The 24359-nt window shown below is 37.0% G+C and overlaps 1 protein-coding gene across 1 annotated transcript in view; it reads left to right on the top strand.

The window, feature by feature from the left end:
- Window positions 1-22995, top strand: part of DOK6 (docking protein 6) — a 238449-nt gene extending 215454 nt beyond the window's left edge. Inside the window, exon 8 of the mRNA XM_030971505.1 lies at window positions 22644-22995. Coding sequence (XP_030827365.1) covers window positions 22644-22783 — 140 coding nt within the window. The 3' untranslated portion in view covers window positions 22784-22995. The remainder of the gene's footprint in view (window positions 1-22643) is intronic.
- The last annotated feature ends 1364 nt before the right edge of the window (window positions 22996-24359 follow it).

Genomic DNA, 24359 nt, shown 5'->3' with positions numbered 1-24359 from the left:
ATTATACTATTACTTTTGCTAGCAATGGGGTAGACTATTCATTCTCATATTTAAGAGGGTTATATTTTTCTCAGAGATTTTATTTTCCTTCTCATCAGCTCAGCTGGTCTCAGCTCTCTACCAGAGCTTTACTAAGTAAGTGTTAGTTGTGTCCTTTGCTCCCATAAGTAAGACAGTGCCCTAAGTAGTGTCAAATATCTTAGCCACCAGAACAATATATGAAACAGTTTCTGAAGCCTAACTTGGTAAAATTAATTGGCTTGTAGACCAAATGCCATTCTGTGGTCAGAAACCACAACAGTTACAAGACTACTTAGGTGCATCTCTAGACACAGTTAAAGAAAAAGCTGAGTGACGTAAATACTCTTCCAGACATATCTTAGTGCCACTAGGCACTGGGGCTTTAAAAGAAAACTGGATTGGATAAGCCAGAGAGAAAACAGCAGATTTTTGTGGGCGTAAGTGTACACAAATACATTACAAACCACAAATTAGATCTATTATATAGCAGTAGAAATACTGTGGTGCAGAAACTTCTGCATCTTCTACTTTGATTCCATATTAATTATTATTAATCAGACTAATTAGTGAACTTGGTTGGATTTGTCTATCTAGGATGCTGAAAAAAACCTGTGGTGATGAGTGCATACAAATAATTTTTCTGCTGCCCCTTCCCAACAAGAAGAGGAAACTTCAAAGGAATGTTTTAGCACAAGGATACTGTATAAGAGGAGTCAGGTTGTTCTTGCTAAAATGTTGTGACAGAGGAGCAGAGTTTTAACCAGTGTTACTGGTCTAACAAAATTCCATCCAGACCATTCAGCCAATTGAAACAAGAGTATCTGTTGAGATGGGCTGTTTCTCATGTCTGTACACATTTTTAGGGTTCAGAATAACTTTCCAATGTGCATCTTTGTACTTTTCTTCTTCTCTTTGACACGGTGATGGTTTAAAGTGCAGCACAAGTTCCTTTTTCCTGAAGAAATTATTTACTGTGCATTTTTACATGAAGCTAAGCATTTCTTAGAGCAGGCTTATCATAGTTCTGCATGTAGTCCTGACAGTTGGAGATCTGTTATTTCCTTGGCAAAATTAAACCTTCAGTGCTGGGTTCCTTTTCCACAATTTTAGCATAATAGCAGGGTGGAGACATTAAATTGCTAGTGAAACCTTTAGAAGTTTAAAAATTTCTTTCTTCTACACTTTGTTAAGTCTAAATCCAAATGTATGTTTTGGTTTAAATTCAGAAAAAGAGAGCATAAAAGTGATAATTTTAATTTCTTAGTATTAGATTTCTTTTAGTTGTTGTGAAGTTCTCACATGAATTGCTAAATGTTGTTTTTTTTTTTAATTCCCACGCTGTTAGCAGACAGTGTCACTGTTGTAACATTTTGTTTGTATGTGTAGCCATACGGTGCTCCTGCTTCAGAGTTATTCTAAGGCAAAGTATGTAGGGGGAAAACATCTATGCTACCATTCATTACTTGCCATTTACACAATTCATTGTAATGGTTCTTCTTGCTTGTTTAATGGTAGAGTAAAAAATAAATATTTTTATGCTCTCAATCTATACTTTTATGCAATATCTGAAGTCATATGGCCAAATTACTGCTCATTATTAATACTAGAAAATGGAGTAACTAATATATAAATATTAATTTGTATATTAATACTATAATAATATTAATACTAGAAAAGTGGGTTTAAATGTCCTCCTTGTTCAATACACTTTCAGGCATTTTAACATCTTTCTGGGACTATGCATGGTGGACAAATCTACATATGTCTGGATGAGAAAGTGTGTCCTAGAAACATAAACACATTTTAAATTGGAATACTCTGTCATGTGAGAAAAAAAGGAACACTTTCTAGACCTATTTTTTTTAATGGATCCAACTAAACATGCTGCAGCTTCAGACCCAGGCAATTAAGATTTGCTGTTTAGTACAACACTGAGAGGATCAATCAACACAATGAGAGGATCTGAAAGTACCCTTGACATAAGCAGAAGTTGGAGCACAGCATCTGCTTTCTTTAAAAACAATCCTACAGCAAGAAACCATACTCCCATGCAATTTTAGTTTGTGAGTTAGGTCTGGTAAATGTAATGCCACCAAAAGTGCTGATTTGAAATGGGGGGACACAGAAATAAAGCACACCCAAGCCCTTTGTTTTTTTATCGAGGCAGTGACCAGCATTTTGGGAATTACCACATGAGTAAATGGCAAATATTCTTTCTGCATGGTCACAAATCTTTGAGCATGCTCACTATTTAACCTGTTATGAAAATGACAGCATGAATTGTAGCACTGTCAGTGCACCATCTCTTCCCTGAACCAGCAGAGCTGGCCAGGAAAGAGTAAAAATTTCCCTGTTCTGTTACTTTTCTGTGTTGAGGGAATCTTCATTAAACTGGATCCCTGGGCAGCTGCCAGCTGCACCAAGGTACTGCAATGGCATAGATTTAGCACACAGATGTATGATTTTTTTCAGACTGTACTTTTTCCCCCTGGTGAAATTTCCAGAATTATTTCAAATATACCATTCTCCCTAGCCTATTCCTGATGGAAGGGTAGTATTGCATCCAGCTGATGCTGTTGTTATAAACACAAACTTCTGCACCCACACTAGTAGTCTGAGCATGTAGTAGCTGAGTGAATAAAGGGGGTTCCTTTGCATTCAGTGGGTTGTGTGAAATACAGGTGACTGCTCGCCTCAATTTCTGAAGTGAAAATTCCCACAGGATACATCAGTGTGAGATATATCTGCAGTAGTTGTTGTACGTGCTGGAAGTATGGGCAAATAAATTAACATGTTGTAAAGAGTTTGAAGATACAGTTTAATTTCTTTTTAAAAGTCTTCCTGCATTTAAAGAGAAATGCCCTTCAACAGGAGATTTATTCTGTATTCTTTACTAACATATCTTGGAGCTTTTCCCAGCTCATAGGGAGAATACTGAGGAAAAAAAGAAAAATTTCTATATAATAACAAAACTGTTTAATAATAGGTATGCCTCTCTTGGGAATATATTATCTAATTCCTTGAATATGACTTGTATGATATATCTAGAAAGGAATTCAAAGTCCAGAGGCTGCCAAGACCTGCCTATACGACTGATCAGTCAAAGCAAATCACCTTGTCAATAACTGATCCATTAAACTCCACATAAGCTGTCTGTACATTTACTTGGTATCAAAATAGAAACAAGTTGGGGTTTGGCCTTGTTTGTTTGTTTGTTTTAGAATGGCTATAAATATCTCTGCTGAATCTCAAAACACTGTTTACACTTTTCCTGCAAGCTAAGCATCTAAAGAAGTATGTTTTCAAGTATTTCTGAAGTGAAAACATTCTTCACTTCTGAATGTGGTCAAGTACATTTAACAATAACCAAAAATGTCAGTACATCTTCCCCCTTTTGAGCTGTGATTTGTTAAATTTCACAGTCATATTAGGCAAAAATCTTTTGCAAGACTGCAGAAAATAACCAGAACAAATGAGCCAGATATAAAAGAAAAATTTATTTCTAGCTGTTTCAGATCGAAGGGTGACACTTCACTCTTTGATAAGCAAAGGATATTCTTTATTGAATTTAACCTTTCCAGCTTGCTTTGTTTTCCCCAACAGTTTGCTTTCCTTGACTCTGTAAGCCACAGCACTAAGTATGTGGGACAGACAGAGGTGAAATCCTGTGCTTGTCTAAATGTGTCATCAAATTTAAGCTTTCATTAGAATACAGAAATTTAAAAACTTATTTTCTTACATTAAATATTTCCAAAACCATACATTGGCTGTGATCACAGGATTCCCAGCAAGGAGCATTGGGCAAGAGAGGGGAGAAAACCTTGTTGGCAGCCTATTTTGGGACTAAAATAACAGGTCACTTTCCTCTTTTTGCTTCTTTCTGTCAGCAGTGTGGTTGTATCCATCCAGAACTTATCTTGCAGCTATTTCATGTAGCTGTCTGTGCTTCAGCCCTTAGAAATTGTGTATCAGCCCCTGAATGGATTAATGCAAAAAGAAGTCTTTGATTAATTCTCTGCCACCTTCCGCTCTTTTCCAGGACTCAAACAGAACTATGTTCCACAAAGATGGTTCAAAACCTACGGCTGAAAGGAGAGAACGTGGCTTTAAAATGCACTTACAGCTTTTCTGTACATAAAGAAGATAACCATAAGATATAAAGAATAGCAATAAGCAACTGAGCAGGTGCTGAGCTGTAGTGGAAGGGGTACTATGGCTGTTTCACATCCAACAAATCTTCTTGTGACTGAATGCCAACCCCAATGTATAGGTTAAAATATCTTTGTGTGGTCAATTTTTTGTTTTCAGAGCTTTTGCAGTCCCTTACATTTGTATTTCAAGTATATGTTTTCAGAAGGCAAGAAGTAACTTTTATGGATCATGCATTAGATGTGTGGTTAGAGATGAGACTTCAGGACTAGATTTCATGAGCTTATGAGCTAATTTCTTCTCACTGTTTATATGGATTGTGAGATTTTTTTTCCCCTGGTCTTTGTCAACGAGAACCAAGTTTCAAGCTACTCCCTCAATCTACAAGAACCACTTACGCTTTCTTCCTCCTTACTTTTTCTTCTGAGTGCAATATCAGGTATAGTTATTCTTCCTGAAACAGGGTAGAATGCTTCAAACTGCAGGACTGTTATTCCTACAAAATTCCAGCAACCTCTTCAGTGTTGCAAAAGGTTTTCACCTAATACAGTTCTGCAGCTGAACGAATCACAGCTCAAAGCCAGGTGGCATATGTCTTGTGACTATGCATTCTCATAAATACAGTACGGCTGAAGCCTAAATGGAAACACATCTTTTTGAAACCATCTGTTCTTACAGATATCTGCAACAATAAAGAAAATAAAGGCTTTAAATGCTGCTATGCTGTTTTAAACCTTGGAGGCATTTCCTATTGGTCTTTCTTTTTATTATGAGATGCTCTCAATTTGTTTCACTTTGAAATAGCTTAGCTGCCATGTTTGTTGCTGTTCTGTTTATGAGCTTTGGAGAATCTGACTATAGCCGGCTTATAGATATATAAATATTTATAAAACAGAACATTTACCATGGTGGAAAGTGCTGGGTTGCCCTCTGGTGAATGTAGCTTGTCTTTGTACATTTTATAGTAGCTTACAGGGTAAAGCCTTTCCCCTTATTTCTTCTTTCTTTATCTGAGGGAAGCTGTGTGTGAAAGACAGTTCTGCAGCAGCTCCCATAAAGTTGGTACTCCTTAACTTCTACTTATTTATTTAATTTCATCACATCACTCTTATGATGTTTTGACTGTAAAAATGCTCAGTTGGAACAATTTTCCTATGTTTCTTACTTGGGTTGAATCTGTTGACTTGTTGAAGATGTAATCTTTTTTTTCTGTTGCAGGCAGTAAATGCTAAAAAAAGGAATACTATGGCAGTTCCACGTCCAACAAATCTTATTGTGACTTAAATCTAATGTACAAGGTTAAAATAACTTTTTGTGTTTCATATTTTAACTCTGTTTTCAGAATTCCTGTAGTCCTTTACATTTTTATTCGATTATAGAGATTCTCCTAAAGTGAGAGATGAAAATTCTCAGAAATTCAAGATATAAACCAAAATATGAAACTGAAATGCAGTGATATAAGTTGTCCCATTTCCCAAGGACTAACAAAGCAAAAATGACAAAGGGAGAAACAGCAAACAAAGCTATGATTCCTAGTCTAGAAGGTCAGTATTAATCCACTGGTTTATCTGAAATAGTTAAACCTACGGGCCATGTATTTGGCAAGAAATTCTGCTTAGGCATCAAAATGGGCAGGAAGGAAAGGCACCACAGGCATCATCCCTAATTATCCAACTGGCAGGTTTTTTCTGCATATAACTACTTAACAGCATGAATTTGCAGGAAACACATTCGGTCTTTTTTCTATCGTGCCTCGTTGTCAGCAGGGTGATAGAGAAGGGAAAGGTTGCTCTTGACCAGCCTGGAAAAGATATCAGCCTCTGAACCATGACACATAATTGCCTTTTTTCCTCGGGGCCGCAGGCACGGGCTGGTAGAGAGAACTTTCTGCCCGAGTGTCTTCTCCTGGCGAAGGGAGAAATGAAATGTCACACCAATTATCTGGGCAGTGGACAGTGTAAGGAAAACTGGCTGCAGCTCTGGGAAGCTGCAGCCAGATCCCCAATTACTGAATGAGGCTGAGGAAGTTTTTTATGGTGCTGGCCCCGCACTTGGCTGTCACGCTGCGCACAAGAGATCCCAGCACACACGGGGTCCTGAGGTGTGGCTGCAGTGCCCTGAGGCTCTGAGCCTTCCCTGGGGTTAACCAAGTCACTGGGGCCTCAATCAGCTTTTTCTTTCAAAGCACAAAGTCATTTTGATGGCATTCAGAACCAATCCTCCTGAAGGAGGTGAATTCGTGTGTCTGCAGCTGATATCTGGACAGTGATGGAGCTTGGAGTGATGCCTGGGTGCACAAAAAGCTGTGCTCTGCTTCAGTGTTGTTTTGGTGGTGGGAGGAAAAAAATGTTATTCAGTGCACCAAGAATGTTTAAACAAGAGACGGATTTTGGCTAATTATTTCTCAGCAAAACTCGGTCTGTCAAAAAGTACAACTGAATGTGAAATATGATATTGTTTTATCAGGAAATTAAATCTCCTGGGGAAAAAAATTTCCAGTTTTTCGGTCAGACCAGGTCATTCTCATCCAGATGCTTTATATCCAAATTATACACTTTTCTGGTGCATGAAAAAACACGCATTGTGATACAGTCAATTAATATTCACAGTTTTCAGCAGGTGTGCTAACTTCTCATATGACAGTGGGACGTTCTGCTAAGTGCTGTGACATGACAGCAGCTGTGATAAATGGAGCTGAGATATTAAAATCTTTTAAGCAGCAATGGTATTCCAGCTGATAAAGCACCAGTTTAAAAAAATGGATTTATTTAGAGTTTCTAAGACAGGTAAACAGCCAAAGGAGTCCAGCAAGACATATTACAAGTGATAAAATGGTTAACGGTGTGTCACAGCTTGCTATACTTCCATATATTTCTCTTCATTTCCCTCAATAATATTTAGTTTATGCTCTATAAAGCATACTTTTTTATCAAGTCCCCTTTTAAATGTATGGGCTCTTAAGGAGCACATAGTAGAGGAAGAGGGGTTATTTTACCTGAGACAGTCTAGGTATATGAAATAATCCAACAAATAAATAAATCCTACTTTCTATGGTAAAAAATACTGAAATAGTAAACTTCAAAAACATTCAAGATCTACTACAATATTTTTTAAGATTTTTGACATTAGATCTTGCATTTTCTGCAAATCACTCTCTAATGCTTAATGAAAAACATTTATGCATGATATTGCTGATGAACTTAAAAAACATGATATGGAAATATGGAAATGGGGGTTGTAGGAAACCTTAGAAAAGTTATATCTGATCTTCTCATCAAAAAGTTGTGCACCATCTATTGCTTGACAATATTTGAATTTTTCAAATAAAAATAATATTTTAATACTAATATTTCTCAAAAAATTAAAAAGTCAACTATATCTATTTTTGATCGTTTATCAAATTAAAATTATTTGCAAAAAGACTTTCATCTGCAAATAATATCTGCAGGGGTGGGTGATTATGTTGTTTTGTTATTTGCTGTTTAGTTTTTTCTAAAAACAAAACCAACCTTCCTAACTTAATATGTAATATTAGATGCTGTATATAGTGATGAAAATAAATTAAATAGCAGAATTTAGAGAGACACAGGAAACAAAATTTGAATAATACTTTATATCAGCCATCATGATTTGAAAAAATCACCACAAAGTACCTCTCTTTGGAAATGCACATTTAATATAATTTAATTTGCAGACAAGTCCTACTGTAATACCTCTGCTTTCTTGTTGTTTCCAGTTAGGCAGGAGTTAGAGCCATTACAAGATGATGCTAATGGGAGGAAAATAAGAGAGGCTCTGTTTGAAGAGGTGCTCCCTTTTGTCACTAGAAAAGGACTGTACTCCATCCATGTGCTTTTACCTTTGAGCACAAAGCAGGCAGCACAGTGATTGCTGTTACTGCAGAATAATGAAAAGAGTGCTTTACCCTCTGCATGGCATCCCAGGCAGAAAGATTAGAAAGCTGGAATCCTCCCAGCCCTATTCCTCCTGCATCACAGGTGGATTGAGCAAGGGGCAGACCACCGTCTTAGTGATTTCATATTGATCATAATTTGAAATTATTCTCACTGATTTCATAGCTTCTAGTTGGTAAGTTAAAGATATGTGCATATTAGGCTCTTGTTAGGCAAAAATAGGGCATCAAAAGAACTGGAAAGGATTTTGTGTGAAATCACAGAAGTGACTACAGTAGATGTAAAGTCTTTGATCAAAAGGTGATGCTCAGTAAATCAAAAACTGAATTCTACTTTGAGGAAAGGAGGAAAAGCTTTCTGTCAGATGGTGCCACTGTTCTTAAACTTAGAAAGAATGCTATTTGCCTGTTTTACTCTGTTCAAAGTTAAAATACTAAGGTAATGATTCCTTTTCCCTCAACCCACTTCCTACAAAGGTGCTGTCGAATAAAACAGCATGTCCTGTCGAGGTTTTTCTTTTCTTTTCTTTTCTTTTCTTTTCTTTTCTTTTCTTTTCTTTTCTTTTCTTTTCTTTTCTTTTCTTTTCTTTTCTTTTCTTTTCTTTTCTTTTCTTTTCTTTTCTTTTCTTTTCTTTTCTTTTCTTTTCTTTTCTCTTCTTTTCTCTTCTTTTCTTTTCTCTTCTTTTTTTCTTTGCTTTTGGGGGGGAGGAAATTCAAGATATTTTAATACACCTCTGCTGCTTTTTCAAGGCAATTAATTATTAAAATGAAGACAAATAATAGCTGGCCAGTACAAACAGCAAGGCTGCATTTTGTGTTCCTTGCTGCCAATGTTTTCTCATTTTTGCTCTTAAAGTAACAATTTAGTAGGGATAGGATGGGTCTGTAATGGATCATGATGGTCCAGTTGCCTGAGTCATTGTTATTTAGTCATTCTACCAAAGACATAAAAATTGGATTTCCCCTTGCTCATTGCTTCTATGGAAATCCCATGGTATTGTCTGAGAAACGCATTTATAGGCACAAAGCATATGGTTCACAGCCCTCAGAAGCAGGTCTGAATATCTTCTAAAATTTAGATAGCTCCCCAGTCTCATTTTAAATTCACTTCCAGATTATCCTCTAAGGTAAATGGACAGACAGATTTCACATCCCAAAAAATTTCCTTTGTTAGTATATGGTTGTTCTCAAAAGGCAAAAAAATGCTTCATTTTGTTTTTTCAAAGTGCATTTATGAAGCCAGGTATTGTTGTACTGAGTGGCAGACATTTTGAGGTAGTACCTCAATTTCTGAGCTGCTTTAGAGGCTTCTGTAGCCATTACTGTGTTTCATTAAATATTCATTGCAAAGAGACATAAGTGGAAGTAACTAACTGGATCCCATTCTCCCACTAATGACGGAAAATATAAAATCTTAAAAGAATGCAAAGATCATGGGAGAGACAAAGCTCTCCAAGAATCACAGAATGCTCCCTCTTCTGTGTTTTAGTGGTGCTCATGTCTGCAGCTGCAACACTATATAAAGAAAATTATTTTAACTGCAAGTTCTAGCAATAGGATGTAAATATGGTGATTTTGTGATGCAGAATCAGTGTCCTGGATAATCAGGATAGTGCAGTCATCACTGGTGTGAGCTATAGCATAAAAGATTTTATTCTTTTATTGGTTGTGGAATAAATATCCATCTATATTTTGTTAATAGCATACCTGTTCTATAAGAGTTATCCCACACCTCAGCCTGAGGACTCAGCTAAGGAATACACATTACTTCTTTGTTCTGTAAAAAGTAATGAGTAAAAGTCCTCACAATTTCTAATTATTATTGCTCCAGGGAGGAGTACACTATAAAGACATAAATTGGAAAAACTGGTAAAAGTCATTTGCTTTATGAAATTGTTTTTTAGGGAGTTGGGGTTTTTTATTTGTTGGGGTTTTATTTTTGTTTTGTTTTGTTTTTTAAAATTTGTTTTATTAGTGGTTTCCCTTTAAATTTTACTCTTAAAATAGAGAATATATATATGTTTAATTTTATTTTGGCGTTACTCTTACAACATGAAGCTGGTACTTCATACAACACAGTTTTGCAAGCTGCCATTTTGCCTTAGTGTAAAAGTATGATATCATGTTTCACCAGGTATGGTACCTGCAGAGTTGTCATTTCTGCTGAATTGATACTTTAACTTCCTTTTAAATCACAGCTGATTTTCAGCTCTCTAAATTCCCATTTTTTTTGTCCAGCCAGAAAGCTACTTGTATTCTATTATTTACTTCCCTCCTTTTAGAGCTGTACTAGTAAACCTAAAAATTTACATGCAAGGTAATAATTTTTGCAGTGTTCATGGAGGAGTAGTACCATAACTCAGGAATACTGTCTCATACTGTATGCTTCCACATTATGTGCTGCTCTGCTATAATAGGCACTGAAAGGAAAAATAATAGCACAGAAATCAGCAAGCCGTGGTGGCAGAAGCTGGTTTGAATCTCTTTTGTGTCTGAGCTGCAGTTTCTGCATTTCACATGCCACTGTGTGACTACCAATAGCAGAAAATGACTGGAGCACTGGATGGTCTAGCCACATGTAAAAAATTCCAGAGATTTCATTCAGGAACTGTGAAGTGGATCCTCTATATTAGTTTTCTTTCCCTTCTACTGCTGATGGCTCCATGCTATCCATCTTGCTGTTAGCTAAACTGCTACCAACCACCAATATCTGTAACATTCAACCCTTCTGAGAGATTAATTCCTCTTTGTTCACCTCAGCATCTCTTACCTGTGTGCTACAACTGCAGACATACATAATGAATTTAAAATTTGTGTTACAGTTCTTTCCAGTTAAAGCCAATGGCAAAATTGCCATCAGTAAAGTGCCTTGCTTTGATGTCACACCCTTTTCTCCAAATGTCTGTAAGTGTAATTACTTTGTACATGCCATGTTCTGATATGATTGCTGATTATTGTCTTGCGCTGTGGGCACGCTTTTTTGTCATTTCCTGCCTTGCTTTAGTAACACTTAACTAACAGGCAGTGGGAGAGGACAGGATGAATGTCATTTAAGAGGTGATAGTTCTCTACCCCTTCCTGATTCAGCAGATCATTCCAGCGGGTTTGTCAGGACTCTTTTCCCAGCAGCTGGCATTAAGGAAATCTTTTCAAGGGACTGCTGCTGAGCTGCTCAAACAGCTTCTGTGATTTGAGAGACCGCAAAAGGAATGCTAACAAAAAACCATCTTCAGCTAAGGAATGGGAAAAAGCAAAACACAGGACAGAATATTTACAATTTTAATAATGATCTTCCAGGGAAGGCACGTGGGTGGTATTTTCTGTGTTTTGTACTATTATCTTTGGTTTTCATATTCTGTTTATTTGCTTATTGTTGGGGGAGATGGATGTGGAAGGAAGTGCTTCAGTTTAAGCTGTTTCTTCTGTGTCTGAAAAAGGAAAAGGGACTCCTCCCATCTCCAGAAACAAGCAAATCAAATTCCTTGACATCCCTTAGCAGATTTACCTCCACTCATTTCCTCTACTTTTACACAAGTATGATAAAAATGGCACAGTTTGTTCACACTGAATCACAGTCAATTCCCTTTCAGGGGGAAAAAAAAAGCATAAGAACATCACTTGCATCCCTCAGTGAATTAGAGCCATTGTTTTTGATTTCCTGGTGGGTAATTGAAGGCTTTTACAGCTAGAAGAAATTATTTATAGAGTCATGAAAAATGGATTAACTTTTCTGAGTGCTTCATTGATGTTTTAGACATCTACTTTATTCCAATTAAACTTCTATAATCTAAAAATCAATAAACTTCTTTATTTTAGAGAATAAATTATAGAGAAAAATAATTTGTTTCATCTCTGTGAACTGCCTTATTGCCACATATTTTATATATGCAATCTCTGCAAGGAACAAAAGAATTCAGAGTGCTGTTACACTCAGTACAGACAGAAACCTTTCCTTTATTCCATCCATTTCCTAAACTGTTCAACCACTTGCAATGGCTACTACCAAACACCTGAAATCATACCTCAAATGCATGTCATAAAATCCATTTCTGAATTTTTTGTTTACTGTGCCTGCTGTCTGAAGTCTCATTAAGGACAGTCTATAATCTCAAATTGCACTTTAAAAAAAATAAAAATCCTTTCTCCTTTAGAATTGGTGGAGAGGCATGTATTCCTGCCTTCAAGTGTTTCAGGAAACTTTTTAATATTTCCAGAGAGCTAATTATCAGCTAATACAATATTTTACTTTACATGGCATCTACTGCAGCTTGAAAAACTTTTAAGGTCTTCTAGAGAATACTTCTAAGGACAATTTAATAGAAAATTATTTCATAGAGACCCCAAATCTGAATAACAAATGGTTTAATAAATGTTTTTAATAGATGGGTAAAAAATGAAAGGGGAAAGATAGAAGTTCTGAAAGCTGTGTTTCATCCCTGCATATATTAATGTGAGACCTTCTCTGTTTTTTTCTCATTGGTGGCAGGAAAAAAAGTTGAAAATCTTTAGTCAGTTTAAATAGCTCATTTTATCAAACTGGGAAAGGTGCTTTTTATCTCCCGCAAACCACCCTCCTCCTTCTTTTCCCAGCAAAATACACACAAGCAAGGCTTATTCCCTGTGTTACAACATAAATACAAAGTTTCTTGAAGGAAAGGCATTTTACCAGACTCCAAGAGTTTTTCCTCTTCTTGGACAACATTGTCTGCAGTTTGAATGGCACTTTGTCCTTAGGGAACTTCCTTCAATGGAAGCGCAGTAATGGGATGACTCTGAGTTTTACAGCAGAGGTAGAGGAAAATGATCAAAAACAGATGATGAATTCTGCTGCTTTTGTGCAGTGAGAAGCTCTAGCATGGCTTGAACAGGACTGAATCTGCAGTGCAACCATTTGCTGAGGTAATCTCAGGCACAGCTGATGCTAAAATGATGGTCCCGTTGCATCTCAGATCCATTTCCTGCCTCTCTGAACAACCCAGAAGTGGAGCAGACAGATCTGACTCCATAGTGGAAACCAAACATGCATAAAACATGTTTTGCAATTTGATTTGCCTTTTTTGTGTCTTTGCTTTTGATAAGGCTTAGTTTTGCTAACATTAATCTCCCTATTTCCCTGGCTCTTCCGATGTGCAAAGAAACTGGCTGGGGGTGCAAAAGGAAAGGCTCAGATGTACCACCTGCATGTCTTAGACTTTGTTTTAGATGTGTTTTGTTCTCATCTTCTACTCACATAATAAAATTGTCTTTTAAATATAGTTTTTGTAGAATAAATATCCATTTGGGCTGGCAAAAATCCTTTATCCCCATTTTTCCCTGTGTTAAGCAATGTAAGCTGTACAGCCTGCCAATTTTTCTCTATTTTTTAATTAGTTCTTTCCAATCAAGGCTGTATTTCACTTACATAAAATGTGGTGAAAAACATATTCCCTCCATCCTGTCAGACCAAATTTGCTCTCTGACTGTGTTCTCAGACCTCATGTGCTGAGTTTCATTTTATGGCAATATTTTCATAGGCTAGTGATGAATCTTTGTGAATGGAGTGTTTATAATGAAAATACTACTAGGCTAGGAAATATTGGTCAATATAAAGATCAGCAGAATTATAACAGCCACAAGATTAAACAGTACTGATCAATCAATAGTACCTGCAATAGTACCCCCTTTTCAAAGGCAGTATGCTGTCTCCACACTACACACTTGTTACGGATGTAAGTAATTTTTTCCCTCATTTCACTTTAGATATTCTAATATTAAATTAGAATTTCACTGTTTCACTCCATCTCTGTACTATCAGTTGAATTTCATCAGGCCTGTATAGAGTTTTCTGGAATAGTGTATCCAAGGGGAAATGTCAACATGATTTGAAATGCAATAAATATTTAACAGTGACATATTCCTATCATCAAAGTGATATGCAATGTATAAATTTGCATTTTTACGTTGAATTTTTCAGTAAGATGCTTTCTGTTACATCAGTGATAAATTTAGACACTGATTTTTTTTTAACAATCTATCTGATAAAATCTCTCTTTTGAAGGGGCATTTAGTTTGGCTGTAATAAAAACACAACATTTTGAGGAAGGGAAAAGTGAACACTGAGCTAACAAACTGGTAAACCAGGATGATGACACTACATATATAGTTATCATTTATCAGCTTTAAATTATTCTGGTACATGTACATTGTAAAGATGTAAAATAAAATTATACTCCAATTTCTGCCCAGACATCTACCATCAGTTGGCAGTCATAATGACTTCATGCTCTACCCAGGAGTCAAAATCTGATAACCAAGTGTGGAGCTCTACTTACTTAGACACTGCAGAAAATTATTTAAGTAACTGAATCCACACAATTTTATGTATCCTTCACATTTGGGTTTTTTTTCACTAGCTTTATAGTCTTCGTGCTTTTCAATTATTCCATGAGCAGGTTAATTTTTCAGAGTATTTTCTTTTGTTGGTTTGTTATGTCTCCATGATACGAAATAAACACTAAAATAATTTCCTACTTGGAGTTTTCCCTAGCTGTTGTCTCTTCCCCCTACTTTAGCCTTTCCCATATGCACTTAGGATCAGAGCATTCTTTTCTTGTTATTTCTTGCATTTTGCAATTGGATCTCATTCAAATGTTCCTTGGAGGGAAGGAAATTTTCACTTGCAGAAATTTCTCCTCTACCTTTTTTTTTTCCTTAGTATTACCAACATACATAGGTAATACATACATTATGTATGTATTTGTGAAGTCTGCTTTGTGAAGTTTCTGTTTAAAAAGTTCATTGAGTTTTGAGCTTGAATAGGAAAGTGAAACTATATGCATTATGTATAAAAATGCTTAGTCTTTGTTTACTTTTGTGGTGAATGAAATAAATTTACTTGGCACAGGCACAAGTTCAGAAACAGCTAGTATTCTCATTATGAGCCTTGATTTTACAGCTTATGTGGAGATGTTTTATATTAGGTTTTATATTAGTTTCTGGTTGACTGAGCCTGTGGTTTAAAGAATGAATTAGGCCACCTTGGACAAAGTACTCAGCCTTTTCAGGTAGCTTTGTGTAGGGCACTCATTCAAGATTTTATTTGCTGTTAATTAACTTGTTGGCATTTTGATACATTTTAGTGCTAAACTGCCCACATTTCCTCTCAAAAGCTTTTCCTCAAGGTCGTGATGCCTGTATCTTTCAGTACAAAACAAAAGCCTTGACCGTGGTAACTTCTCCATACACACGAAGTTTGGATCATCTGTGTAATGGTTCAGAGAAACCTGCAACTCTCCTAACTTAGTGCAAGTCAGGAAGAGCACCTCAATACTTTCTTTAACTGATTTTTTTTTAATAGGGGATTTTTTTCTCTCACAAGTAAAATTTCTGAGAATAAAGTATTTCATTGTATTACAGAATGGTTTGGGTTGCAAAATGAGGCTGCTCAATGCTAGGCTATCAGGGTTCCCTGAAAAATACTTTTAAATCAATAAACTAAAAAATTCAAATTATCATTGCCGAAAGTTTCACTTCTATAGAATCCATGAAACCAAACTAAGAAATCCTTCTTTTTGAGAGTCTTCAGCTGGAAAATGTTGTTTGTTTTGTAGCTAACTTGGACCTTAGCCTAATTTTGTGTCAAGTGGGAACATGATTGAACCATTTTCGACTGTGTTGGCATAGTTAAAGAGCTGGACTCAGGTCAGAGGGTGAGAGGGGGCTGGTTTAGTACTCCAATATTAGCACAAGTGCAAAAAGCTGCAAAGACAAAATGAATTAATCTCTCCAAGGACTGGTGTGGTCTTTATATGGAAGACAATATAAGAAAGCCAGCTACAAGCTTATTATGCTTACCTGCACATTGGCTCAGAGCACAAAACTACAAAACTTGCTGCTCCAATTTCTTTTACTTAATCTCCTTGAAGTTCAGGCACACAGGCCTACAGTTACAGATAATAAATAGAAGAGTACCAGTCAAAGAGATATCATATGTAAAATAGATCAGTTTTTCCAAATATGTGTCAGATTTTGGCAGCAGAAACATGAGCAAAAATGGAAAAGACTATTGGGTAATGTGAGATGTGTAAATAATTTTCTTTTCCCTGCCCTGGGTGAAGGTGTTAGGTGGTAGGGATTTATATATATGTCTCCTCCCTTTATAAACACACTTAAATGCATGATTAGGAAAAAAAAATTTGTAATGGAAACCAATTAAAAGTAGAGAGCAAGATAAACCTACTCATTTTTGAGAAAGATGTGATTGATGTTCTAATATTTCTACAACAGGAGCTACATCAACTTGTGATAGTCTAAGTAGGTGATTCACAGGTTAAGTGCAGCAGGACAGCAAGTATTTAAAAACACTTCCCAGAAAAACACAGCAGCAATTAAGCCAACCTGGCCTTCAGTCAATACACCGGCTTTAATTACACCTTTCAAGATACTGCTTTTAAATAGCTGCTATTTTAGCTAGGGATATAGATGAAATAATGTTTGTTTTTCCTGTGCATAATATTTACAAGCAATTCACATTGTAGGTATTGAAACAATTTTTCTGTGTTTCAAAATATTGACATGTAGACATAGTCTTCACAAAACTCCAGCATTATTGTGCCAAAATTGGAATGTTGAAAATCAGCATATTGTAAATGTACTGGTCTTAAACTGGCATTCCTGCAGTCTCTTCTGCATGCATAAGTAAAGCTCCTTCTTTTCTAGAGGAGGACTTGATGACAATGCCTAAGACTTTTAAGTTACATAATAGTCTTCCAATTCTGGAAAGTGATATGGCTCTGTAACAAATCTGTATCTACTCAGGTACTTACTAATCTTGATGCTGTTCAGTTTAAAAGTTACTATTTTTATTTCAAATTCTGAGGAAAATGAAACTATTTTTCAATTAAGAATGGAAAATAAATATTTTGAAAGGGGGGAGGGTAAGAGTTTGTCATTCATTCTCTTCATATATTTCCTACGTATTTTATTCTCAATTTAAATTAGTTTTATTCAAAAGTATTTATATTAAACAAACTAAACCATTTTCCTAAAAATCTGTCCCAAAAATTAGGTTTTTGATATTCTTTCTCCCTTCAGAAAGATATATGTATCTGATGGAATTAAATCCAAAATTATTTTAGAATACATGAAAGTTGGAGCCCAGCTGTGTTCCCTGGAGTTTTTATTCCAACTGCAGTTAAATTCAAAGGAAAATTTGTTTTTCTTTATTTGGAACTGAAACAGGCCCACAGTTTCACTTTCAATAAGTCTATGGAAATCAATATGCTGTAATGTAGTTTATGTTGTTTTTCAGTTTCCATCTGCTGCCTTCCATTGCATCTTTTTGTGAGTGACAGCATAATAATTGCTGTACCAATTAATGCCCTTCCAATCCAACTGCATCATTACTGCAAAATAAATGTTTTGCTTTGTAGCAGTTTGTCCTGCTATGAAACTTTGCTTTAGTTATTCCAATCATCTAACAGCAGAAAAGGAAAAGCTGCTTTGTCATCAGTAGCTCAATACAAGACACTGTATATTCAATAGAGAGACTTGGCAGAATTTTAACCAGTATCAATTTATATATAGGATAGCAGCAATCATTTATTTTCTGCCTTAAATGAAAGTATCCTTTTTGATGCAATAATAGCCACTTAACTGATTTGAGACTGAAGTAGGGGGGTTTTTTGGAGAAATTTTTTTTCTTTATCCAGAATAAAATACGAAGTCTGTTTCTTTGAAACAAAAGCTCTTAGAGGATAAAAGCTTCCATCTGAAATAAGCAGCATAAAAATTTAATTCTTTTCAGTAAGAGTTTAATTTTCCCTAGTGGGATTTCTGTGCATAGCTGCAGTGCCTTTCCCACTCTGTCCTGTGTCCTAACAAAAATGCTGCAAAGAATATCAGAGGTTGAAGCCCTTTGAGACAATCTTCCCCATTCAAATGATATCCTTAGTTCAATCTCTGGGCCTCCTCTGGTATAAATAGGGGCTTTCACTGCTATTGGGAAAGTCCTTGGAGAATGCACATCTAAATTAAAGACTGGTACTAGTTCTGGGAACTTTTCTGGCTCAAGAGTTGCATTTAGTCCAGTGAGAATTGTGTGAGGAAACAACACAGAGCTAACTCCTTCTTACTAATGTTTCATTCTTGAAACATCTGTTAGCTAATTGGGTTTTTTCCACCTTCTTGCACTATCCTGTTGTGCAATGATAAAATCTCGTCATCTCTGTTTCCCTGCTTCCCTGACGGTTCTGTTTATTGTGAACAACAGAATTTTCCGATTAATATTTCTAAAAAGAAACAACTGGTTTACAATGGAGCAATTGATTCACTTTTTTTATTCTTAGCTTGCACTGATTGATTAATAGAAATTTTTTGAGCACAAGTTTTTCTGTAGCATTTATAGAAACATCTATAACAATTGCAGAACTCTTGGAATCGTAAAGTCTCAGAGACTCCCAAATACAAAACACAATACTAATAAAGATATCCAATTGGCTTTAATTTAATGAGTTCAATTTTGTGCTCATAGTCTTGGAAATGGAAATATCAAATTTTATTTTCAAAAATAAATTTATTATTCTTACCCAGAAAAATAGGAATGCATTAGAAGTACATCCTTTTGTTTGTAAAGTCATCTGTTCAGAGGTTAAGAAATCCCAGATGATAGCTTGCTATGCAGCTGCAAATGTCTTTATTGTTACCTAATGGCTATCTCATATAAAGTAATTAAAGGCCTGCAACAGAAGCTAAAACACAAGAGCCTCTGGTTCTATTAATTTTTAATCACTGTACTGCAGAAACATAAACTTATATTAGATCTTGGATGGGAAAAGCTTAGTCACAGGGTTTGAAAAGTGCTCCTGCATCAGAGCTGTGAGTAGTCTGGTGGCGATGGCGCTCACCCGCGTTTGGGGGCACATTGCTCACAGGTCATCATTTGCCAAACAAACCATCTGGCAGGGAAACCAGCCTGAGAAAAAACCTGCCATCTCTTCCCCTTGGCTGCTTGTTCCTGCTCCTCAGCTTTGCCAGCACAGAGATTTGTAGGGCTCTTGCAAACCAGATGACCGAAGTGCTTCCGTCTACAAAGCAGCTTTGCAGTCTCAATGGCTCAGCTGAGGGACAGTGAGCAGCAGTGTCAGTACAGAGCAGAAAGGGAGCGTTTTCAGCTGATTTTCCACAGAAAGTGTAATGTTGAACCTTACCCGCAGGCAGAGGGGAATTTTAACACAGGATTTGTACATCAGAGATGAGTGGTCTAACCAATGAACATCAGATGAGAATCGCTTGAATTCTTGTATTTGAAAATAAAAGAGTGACCTTTATTTCATTTAGAAAAGAAAAATTGTTGGCACTTGCCTTCTGGTTAAGAATTTGAATTCTGAATCTAAAACAGAAACATCTCCCAATAAGCAGCAGTAAGGGAGCTTTTAAAGCTTATCCCTGGATCTCTTCTCTCTTTTTTTCCTTTTCATTTAGCTTAGTACTGCAAGTTTTTTCTCAGAAGTTGTGATCGATCTACTTATATGTACATCAGTCACTGCTGTTACTAGGAAACCATTGGGTTTTTCCTCTAAAGAATTGTTATAAATAAGCACCATGCCATGAAATAAGATCCTTGCGTATACTTCCTCTGCTTCCAACATAATTAAGATCAGGAAAAATCTAATTTAATGTCATTTACTGGGTTACATTAAATTTTCTTGATGGATCATTCATACCTAATTGCTTTGGACTGCAGCTTCATTGCATTCTATAATCCTGAGAGTAAATTTGAATAAAGGATGAAGCAGGCTGAATAATACTTATGTTTCCAAGGTCCTGTCCTGGAACAGAAAAAAAAAGCAACTTTTCCTCTGTAAGCCATGGGGGAAAAAACCTCCCCCAGCTCCATTGGTGTCTTCAGGTCATGAAATCTGTGTGAATCAAATTCATCTTGTGCTGACTTCAGAAGAATTGTAGGAAGAGTTAGTTTTGTGTTCTTAAAAGCAGCTGTGGTAACAAAGAACTGCAAAATCCACAAACAGTATTCTTATTCTTCTTCTCTATTAACCTATTAAGGCCCAAATGTGACTGAAGCAGGAAACTTAGAAGGCTGCCGAACTTTAATCCTTAACTGCAAAAACTTTACCTGTATCTTTAGTTTCAAAATCTTCACTGCTGACATAATGTGCAACTTTGGAGACACTGCAGTACCTAGGCCTCCATAAGACTGATGAGTTGTATGAATCATAAAATAATATTTAGGAAAGAAAATAAAAGGATCTATTGTAGTACAGCATTTCCAGTATGCAATATGCTGAATTTTAACAAAAAGCTGAAAAGTGCCCTAAATTTTGAAAATTTACTACTTAACAGTCTTTAGTCAACTTGGAATCTTTTGGACTCTTTTATTATTTTGCCACCATCATTTTCTTATTCATTTATTGAAGTATATTAACATAGTTAATTAGTTTTTAAAAAAAATATATAAGTTGAAAATAAGTATATTGCCTAGATCCATTCTTTACAAACTTGTAACTTTTCTATTACCCATAGCTCTCCCATTTCATTTGAACCAATGTCCTCTACTCTTTTTGTTATTATTTTCATAGATTGATGTCATACTGTTCAGCTTGAACCTCAACCAGACATCTTAGACCTCTTGGCTCTGCTAAGTGTACCTTAATCTTTTCAATCTGTCTATCTCTCTTCTATTTCACTACATATCCTAGCAGTTAGGAGAGAAGAACTCTCCTTAAACTCTTTGGCTACAGAATGGCAAAAACTAGCCCTGTTGCGACATTTAGCATCTACAATTTTTCCTTCAAAGAACCGCAAGGGATGTGTTGGCTTTTGGAAATGAAAGACCTGAATTTCATTTCCTTTTTAACTATAATAGGTTCAAATTCATCTTCTACATTCTAGGACACTGCCTAAATTCCTTAGCTAGAAGTTAGAAATTTGTATATTAGGGGCACTCTTCATCACTGTATTAAAGCTCCACTATTCTACAAAAGTGGATTTTAAATTAATTATACAAGGTACAGCAGATGATGCAAATAGGTCTGAGTTTAGGGAACTCTGTGGTTAGTAAGTCTCTTTACTCTTGCTCATTGTCACAGGGATTGTTTTATACTCTTTGGATAAAATACATGACGAAAATGAAGGAAAGTTATACCTTGACATGTTTTATTTATCTTTATTAGTAGGAAAGAGACAAATTTTACATGGAAATCATGTGCCTACTTTAGCAGTTCCTTATGGCATTTAAAAGACATATAATTCTGCTTCTGTGTATAGGGAAAGCAAGATTTTACATCCTGAGAAGGAAATGCAGCAGATTTGGAACACAAAATTAAAATCTAAAATCATTCATCTTCTCATGTTTAGGTTTGCATTAGATTAAGAAATAAAGTGACAGTAATTGTGATGTAATCTCAAATAAAAGTAAAAAACTAATAAAGTCCTTATATAATATCATGGTTAAAAGTTGGTTAAAGCAATAAAACCTTTAAGACTATTCACAAACATTATCAGCTACTGTGCAGCTCAGACCTCACAGTCACCATAAAATTTAGTTCAGTTTGATGCAAAAGCTTCTTGAAGCACAAAGCATTTAAACCTTTCATCTCAGTCAAGTTTTGGTAGTCAATGTCAATTTAACCCCATGAATGAAGAGTAGAAATACACATAAAAAATTCATCCTGCTTTGCTTTCTTGTGCTGTGAAACTGATTTTATGATCATTAACATGCCACTGGGAATTCAGATTCTGGTTTTATTGTCTTCAGTGTCACTAAGATGTACCTTCTATTCTATTTTTCATTTAGTTGGATTTTTTTTCCCTCTTGGTCCCAGCATTGGTCTGATAGTCTCATGTTCAGGGGGAGCTAAAGGAAATATGAGGTAGGAAAACTATCAGGTTATAAAATTGGGTCACCAGGGTTACCTGAGTTTCATCACTGGCTTTTCACATGTGGTTTCCCATCTTTCTAATTAAAGCAAAGGTTATATGAAATTCACAAGCCCATCTGAAAAAGTGCACATCCTGGCACATCCTACTCCCAACCATTATTCTGCCATGTGCACGATATCCCACTACCAGTTCCTTTTGGAATTACAGTGGTGCTGTGCTTACCTGACAAACTGGCATCATGTTCAAAGGACAGTAAGCAAATGAAGTGGGATTTGTGGAACTAATCCCTTTGAAACCCCTGGCATTACCTTCATGGGCAGTGCTTCAGGTAAAAAAGATGTGCACTAGTTTTTTCTGAGACATAACTGACATACCTAAGACTGGTTAAGTAGAAAATACACAAATACGACACTGAAATTTTGAAAAATAATTGTGACCCTAAATTATATCTGAGTTGGGTCTGGGGCCTTTTGCCTTGGCTGGGAATCTGTCAGCCACTTGCACCCCCAGCCACAGGGAATACCCTCTTCTGCAGCCCCAGACGGGCCCAAGGAAGCAACTCTGCTCTCCAGGCACCCTGGCACTGTCGGACGGTAGGAAGTTAACCCACTGGAGTCTGTGTCCGTGGTGAAAATCTTCCAAGCCCACCTACAACCTGTGTGTTCATGTCTCCCTGCTCCAGGTCACAACCTCGGCTCAGCGAAGGTGTCCCGGGCGCAGACATTTCCCAGCTACCCATCGGAGCAGGGCGAGGAGCACCAGCAGCCGCTGTCGCTGGCCAGCAGCTACTCCTTCAGCTACGGCTCGGGGCTGGTGCAATGACAGCCGGGGGCTGGACATGGACAGCTGAGCCTGGAGCCTCCTGCCAGCGCCGGGGAGCCGCTGGCCCCCTCTGCACCCACCATTTGCCGTGAAAACTGATGCCGACCAGCTCCAGCCGGGGCGCCGCCGATGCGGGAACCTGGAGAGGCGGCTTCCCCGAAGCAGAGGCTAAGTCTTTATTTATTTATTTTGCCGTTCCTTTTGTCGATATGTTCAGAATGGAGGGGGTTGGGGGGTTGGGGGGAGGGAGGAAGGGGGACACGTCTGTGTTGTAAGAAAGTGGTGGAAACAAATGAAACTGTGTTGGTTGGTGTGAAGGTTTCTGCATGACCGGAGAAGGTCCCTTCTGGGGCTCCATTGCAATGGCGCGTTTGACACTGGGGCCTTCCTTCCCACCCCCACCAGCAGGATAGCCTGTCTTCACCCACAACCTCTGTAGGTCCTTGCCACAGCCTACAATTCCCGCTGGAGGCACTGAAATGTCACCTACTCAAGATGTGGCATCAGTGCTGTGAGGGTCACCTCCAGATCCGAGCAGGTTCACCCACTGCCCTAGAGGGTGGTTGGGTGTTTTTTGAGCCAGACACCAACAAATACTGGAGCAGCAGGCTGATATGTTTTGTTGGGAACAGGGTTTGGTGCATCAAGGTAAGGTTATTGCCTGGTCCAGCTCTAATCTTAAATTCCTAGGGCACAAATTCATCCCTTACACATGCAATTTTCACCATGCCCCTAAGAGCTGTGAACATCCCTATCAGCAGCACAGTCTAGTCCTCAGAACTGCTGCAAAGTCATCTTGTTTGCAAATTATTTAGGTAACCATGCCTGCAAGCCTAACTTTAAAAAGTGGGAAAACTATCCTTCAAACTAAAAAAGCGGGCCACTTGCCCAGCTGGCAACTGCCCGTGCCACAGCTGGGCCAGACATGGTAGAGCTGAGCTCTGGTCTTGTCTTTCTGGTCAGCGTTACTTTGATTTTCTGTGTTTCCTTCTCAGATTTCTGTTCTAGATGCACATTGTATCTTGTATGATCATGTGTCAAGCATCTGTTTACTCTCAAAAGGAGGATGAGTACCTCCCAATGGAAATTTTCTGTCTTTGGAAGACGTCTTTAAAAAACGAACTGTAGTAGATGTTTGTAATCAGTAATGAGGGAATAAGTTGGAAGGCATACCTGTAGGTGGGGAATGAATTTTATCTATCCTGAACATTTACATTTTTGTACCTGTTATCAAATATTTATGTACCCTTTGTGATGCCCTGAAATGTTTGAAATTGTGAGGAGAAAAATTTGCCCTCTTGTATGATCTGAGGAGCCTTGTGTTCTGTTCCCAGTGTGAAATTATTGCCATGATTACCAGAGGGATTCAGTTCATTGGTTGTTTCTCAGGACAGGTTGAGGAAATGTATCAAGGAGCAGACACATAAACGCTTTCCCAATGAAACAATCGGTTTTATGTACTATAATTTAACGGAAAAATTGCTGTTGGGTTGTTTTATATATGCACATTATATATATATATGTATTAAGAGGTATGGAAGAAACTTCTGCTTTTGATTAAACATTTACTGATACA

Source organism: Camarhynchus parvulus, chromosome 2 (assembly GCF_901933205.1).
Source record: "Camarhynchus parvulus chromosome 2, STF_HiC, whole genome shotgun sequence".
In the NCBI taxonomy this organism is placed as follows: Eukaryota; Metazoa; Chordata; class Aves; order Passeriformes; family Thraupidae; genus Camarhynchus; species Camarhynchus parvulus.
Note: the sequence above shows the minus strand (reverse complement) of the source record. Positions and strands in the feature narration are given on the sequence as shown.